Below are 5,580 nucleotides of genomic sequence, written 5' to 3'. Positions count from 1 at the left end.
TACATTGGTTTTATTTTACACCTGTAGAATTGTTCTCAATATTAACAAGAGACTCGAGAGGTTCTGGGGTTAGTTTTGAAGAAGCGACAAAAATTATGAACAGTTTTCAGCAAACGATTATTACAAGTAGCAATAGTTGAAGGTACCTACACATTTTTTTGTACAATTTTTTTTTTTATTATTTTATCGAAAACTTAGCAGTCATTAGGACTCACCCGCGAGGCTGGAAAATGTTTCAGAACATTTCAATTGATTTTCGAAGTTAACGAAGTTGATTAGTTTCAAATAGGGGTGTAAACCGGCGCTTGGAGTTGCACATACCTAAGGATTGAAGAACTGGTGGAGGGCTGTGTATGAGGCGAGTGTTTCTTACCGCGAGCAGACCTGTCATTGCATTAATATCAGCAGTGCTTTAATAGCATATTCGGAGAGTAATAACCATATGTAATGTAATTTAAAAGCTAAAATTAATTGTATCGCGTACGATATTTTTTTTTAATGCAACTTCTAACAAGGTTGCGTTAAACGTTCAACGCACCTGGAGGAGGGAGAGAAAGAGACGGAGCGAGAGTGAGAGGGTAAAATGTGAATTGTAAGCAACGTTATAAAGTTTGTTTTAAAACAATGGGTTCATTAAAACTCGATTTCTACCCCTTGCTATTTTCATTTCCACTAACGAAGTTACACAACGAAGGGACGCCGCGCGCGTTTCGTTTATAGTTACATAATCTGTGTCCAAAAAAAGGTCTTAATGCGGATGAATAATTAAAACCAAATCAAAGACAACACGTCACTTGTGGTTTATTTTGATTCTGCCGACGTTCCTTTCGTCTGTGAAGTCTTTATACACTAGATCCGGGCTCTGCACCCTCTCCAGGGCTTGCTTGAACGATTTCATAAGCTGCTTGGCGTTGAGATTCTTTCCCTTCGTGTCCTTAGATATGGCGGTCAGCGTGGTGTTTATCCAGGCCTCGTAGTACGGTTTCGTGTGTTTGTTGATGCAGTCCGGCGCCCACTTCGCCACTTCAGTCGTAGGTGAGTGCCCCGTTCTCAGAACCGGTGACGATATCTGACCTCGAGTCCAACGTCTACATTTTCTACCGATCTTTTTCTCGGTATTCGGCTTAACGCTGGTTTTGCTCGGCGTGTTTAATTTCTGTTTTATTAGTTTCGGTATCCTATTAATGTGGTTGTTGTTCCTTGTGACAGTCGGAATGTTTATTTGTAAGGACGTAGGCTTCTGTCTCGGCGCTCGGAAGGTGACGGCCTTGTATACTCGTGAGTCGTGTTTGCATGTTATTGTCTTTATGACCGGTACTTTTTGGTTTTCCTTTTCTATTTTGTATGTCTTCGTGTCTGATTTTGTTAGAATGATTTTGTCATTCTGTTCCTGTTTCGAAGGCATAGCGACATCTGAGAAAATTATTTTATATTACCAATTTAAACAGAAATCGTCACCTGAAATATTTTTTTATAATACAAATATTATGTATATAAATTATAGTTTTTTTATATCCTTAATACGAGTTGCGACTTCAGTTGAGCGCGTAAAGATTTTAACTGCCCGTATCAAAGCTAACGAATTGATATACGTAATAATTTTCCTACCGTTTGTTATAAGTGAGGGCAGCTTAGATTATTTCTATGAAACATTAATACAGTAAAGTGAATATTACCTTTCTTAATTTCAACTTTAACTTCCTTTGGAGCGACCTGTTTATTTACTTCCGGTCCTAAATAGTTTTTAATTGTATACTTATCTCTTATTTTTCTTCTTTTTTCCATCAATTTTTTATTCTCTTTCTCGTATTCACTCTGTCTTTTTGTTATATCAAAAGTTTTTGGAGCCTCACTTTTTATTTCTGCTCGTTTCACGGATTCTGAAGATTTATCAAAAAATGACCTTATTTGAGAATCCCCTCTGTCGTTTTTGGTTTTCACGTCTTTCTTGGCTCTTATTTTGTTCTTCTTGGCATTGTCCCCCCTGTCTTTTAATGTTTTAGCGTTGTCCATCCTTAAATTTTCCATAATATGTTTTGCAAATATCACTGTGAATTTTCGATTTGTTCTGAGTTGTGTTTATGACAAACTATAATATCTGTGACGTCTTAATTAATTAAAAAAAAACATATATATATATAATAGGTACAGTACAAAAAGTTTTTATATGTGACGGAAAAAAATAATATAATTAAATATATATACTAGAAGATTATATTAATTAATAAATAAATTTAAGACTATAATTTATTGTAAAATACATGTGACAAGTAACAAAAAAAAAAAATTGCTGTCAAAATCCACAATGACGCCAGTTTAAAAAAATATATATGACAAAATGACACATAGTTATAAAGTTTTATAAAAATAATGGAAAAAAACTCGACCGTGGTTAAATCTAAGTCATCGAACAGCGCCATCATAACCAAAGTAGACAAAAAGAACACGAAATGCCTCAGCAATTATGACATCATCACGAACTCGACGAAGAGACGCGGTGTTTACGTCGAGAAATCACCGAACCGTGAAGATGGTATGGTTAATAAAAAAAAAAATAAACAAAAAAAAACCTAACATTTTCAATTTATCTGATGTTTGTTACAATGGTCTTAGTATTTCTTTGAGAGTTTATTTTTTTTAACATTAATTAATAATTTTATTTTATATTAATTATTAATACGTACTATAAGTTTCGTGTTTAGGAACTTGTTAGGTTAGATTAAATGATATCATTGAAGTTGTGCTTAGACAAGTTCAATTTAAACTTTAATGTAAAATTTTCAGTAGATTTAGCTATAGAAAATTTAGCAATTTGACAGTTCAATATATAATTAACGGTGAGCTTTTATTACACTCTAATATCGAGGCACACAAGAGCCAAGCTGGTAATATTCACATTAAAAATTACAGTTCAAAAACCACCGAAGAGATCGAGACCTGGCAAAAAGAAATTCTTAGCATCAGTTCTAACTATACTATCAAAATCAACAGCCGCTACTCAATACCCAGAAAAAGACAACTCGGACAGAATAAAAGAGAGACTTAAACCGCGGTCGACACAAAAATCAGATTCTAATAAACATAAGAAGAAATATAAATCGAGGGTTCTAAACACTTACAAGGATGACAGTATAATAGTGTTGAAATCAAAGAAAGACATCCAACAAACACCTTCAACCTCCAGCAGAAATGATAACTATAAAGTGTCTTATACACCACAAAACAAGAAATCCAACCAGAGATCTATCAGATACGTTCTGGACAACAATATATACAGCGGAGTTGCGGAGGGACCAGCAAAGGACGTCCTTAAAATAGATTCAAGAAAGCAAATGAGCGTTTACGAGCCAAAGGAAACGAACGTTGAGAAACAGGTCGATAAGAAGATCTATAATTTCTTTGTCGAGCTTTTAGAAACGACCTTTGATATGTACAATGATAAAGAGTTGAACGACAACGTCAAAGAGTCCAAAACGGGCCTAGAACTGAACGAGTCTGTGTTACAGAAGTTGATTATACACGGTCAGTCGCAGGTGGACAACAAAAAAAGCTATAATGACATCGATAGTGAAAAATATAAATTTCTTAGCAGTTTTTATGAAAGGACGTTGAATAATAACTTACCGGAAACGCCAAAAGCTAGACCAAAAACTAAGTATTTGATCAATACGAAAAAAGATAAAACGGAGAAATTAAACAGTTTCTATGTGCCCAAAAAAAGTAGAAAATCCAAGAGGGCGTTATTGGACATACTGAAAGAGGAATTAACAAAAGATGCTTGTAAGCCGACTTACGAAGAACCGGGCAATTTATACCAAGCATTGAAAGTGATGGTTAGGAACAAAAAGAAGAGCCGAATTTCCACGCGTTACAGACACATGGAGGGTTTCAGTGACAAGGACTGCATGTTGAGGAGGAAAGTTTTGTTTAAATCGAACAAGAGGTGCCGTAAATCTGATCAAAAAGACAAAATCGTTTCTAGGTCCTTCCAAATCGATACCAATCGGTTCCCATCGCGACATTCGTTAGAAGTTTATGGCTACGATTACGAGAAACCGGTCAAAGTTCAGAGAGCCGTAGAGACAAAACACACGGGTGTGCCTCTAGCCCCGTCCTCTTCTAACGTGGACTCCGATGACTATAGCAGCTCATTCCACTTCCCTATTTCACCAACTACCCACTACACGACGTACAATGACTGAAAATTAAGAGTGACCTTTACACTATAATATTTAATTTATTTCCCAAAACTAACAATATTCTAAAAGAATGGACAACATAATTTGCGTAATGAATAGCATTTTTTTGTGTTACCGAAATCACGATCATATTAAAAGTAAACTAATTTACAAATGGGACACTTTAAAACTGTCCGTGTTCATCTGTATCAACCAAGATACTGACAGTTAAATCGTGTAATGGAAACATATCAGACGATAGCATTATATATGAAGAAAGTATATAAAATTCTTGAATAGTCCATGTTTAAGTTGAGAAACCCCTACTAAGGACACGGATTAAATAATATTGATTTAAAAAATTGTATGAAAGACAATTGTGACATTATTATTCGAGTACAGAAATGAAAAATAGTTAGTCTAACCTAAAATCCTTGTTTATTGTGAGTTAACGTCGTTACTACATAAATAGCGTTTCCTGTTTAAATCAATGACATACGTCAATGCTATGTGATGATTATGAATGGTGAACTGCTAACGCTCCGTATGTAGTAACGACGCGTACTTGGAGTAAGCGTACTTTTTATAAAATTATCGTTATTCTGATTTTAACATTGAGTTATAAATGAAATAAACATTTCGTATTTTTTATATTTTTGTTTTAATCTATCATCGTGGAAGCTCTGGTCCGCCATCTTGGATAATGGACAATTCTAGTTTGCCAATATTAAATCGTAGTTTAGTGAATTCAAACTGAAAACGCTGTGTATGTGGGGCGACAATAGTCACTTGGGCCACTGTATATAACAAACGCTATAAAAAAGACAACACATACACAGGTTACTCGCAAACGAGATTTTGAAAAATTATTTCATCACCAGCCTATCGGAGCCCACAGAGCGGCCTCTTCTCATGGAGAAGGTTAGAGCATCAATCACCGCGCTCGCTCAAGACGGGTTGGCGATTACAAACTTATAATTTGAAACTATAAGTCCAGGTTGCCTCACGATGTTTTCCTTCACGTCTGTCAGTGGCGTCTAAGCACTCTTATAAAGTACATATGACTCGGAACAATCACATTAGTACTTGCCAGGTTTCGAACACGCGGTCTCTTGCTTGAGACGAACTATAACGTTTATACATATGTTTATATTTATATATATATTCAAATAAGTTATTAGGTGTCGTAGGAAATGTGTATTTTGTTAAATAAGAAGAAGGATTCCATAAAAAAAACAGATTCATTTATTTCTTTGCAATACAATTTATTATAAATAATGAAACATTGCATAACGTTTATAAAATTGCAAAAAGAAAATTAATAAAAAAAAAGTCAACTTAAATAAATTATTCAATACAAAACAAACGGTCCCAATCAATACATTAACATAATTATTGCAGT

At 34.7% G+C, this 5,580-nt stretch overlaps 2 protein-coding genes across 2 annotated transcripts; one reads left to right on the top strand and one right to left on the bottom strand.

Annotated features, from left to right (window-relative positions):
- Window positions 1-776: 776 nt before the first annotated feature.
- LOC116778338 (uncharacterized) lies at window positions 777-2,117 on the bottom strand. Its single transcript, XM_032672315.2, has 2 exons — window positions 1,677-2,117; window positions 777-1,413 (listed from the first exon to the last, which is right to left on the bottom strand). The coding sequence occupies exons 1-2, from the start codon at window positions 2,026-2,028 to the stop codon at window positions 791-793; spliced, it is 975 nt and encodes a 324-aa protein (XP_032528206.2). The 5' UTR covers window positions 2,029-2,117; the 3' UTR covers window positions 777-790.
- A 166-nt stretch (window positions 2,118-2,283) lies between these two features.
- Window positions 2,284-4,829, top strand: LOC116778564 (transcriptional regulator ATRX homolog). Its single transcript, XM_032672605.2, has 2 exons — window positions 2,284-2,533; window positions 2,911-4,829. The coding sequence occupies exons 1-2, from the start codon at window positions 2,371-2,373 to the stop codon at window positions 4,200-4,202; spliced, it is 1,455 nt and encodes a 484-aa protein (XP_032528496.2). The 5' UTR covers window positions 2,284-2,370; the 3' UTR covers window positions 4,203-4,829.
- The last annotated feature ends 751 nt before the right edge of the window (window positions 4,830-5,580 follow it).

Source organism: Danaus plexippus, chromosome 31, assembly GCF_018135715.1.
Source record: "Danaus plexippus chromosome 31, MEX_DaPlex, whole genome shotgun sequence".
NCBI lineage: Eukaryota > Metazoa > Arthropoda > Insecta > Lepidoptera > Nymphalidae > Danaus > Danaus plexippus.
This window is presented reverse-complemented; position numbering and strand designations above follow the sequence as displayed.

Coding starts and splice junctions, on each gene's coding strand:
- LOC116778338 (XM_032672315.2), bottom strand. CDS start 2,028: ATGGAAAATTTAAGGATGGACAACGCTAAAACATTAAAAGACAGGGGG. Junction 1,414..1,676: donor TAAAGTTGAAATTAAGAAAG/GTAATATTCACT, acceptor TAATTTTCTCAG/ATGTCGCTATGCCTTCGAAA.
- LOC116778564 (XM_032672605.2), top strand. CDS start 2,371: ATGGAAAAAAACTCGACCGTGGTTAAATCTAAGTCATCGAACAGCGCC. Junction 2,534..2,910: donor ATCACCGAACCGTGAAGATG/GTATGGTTAATA, acceptor TAAAAATTACAG/TTCAAAAACCACCGAAGAGA.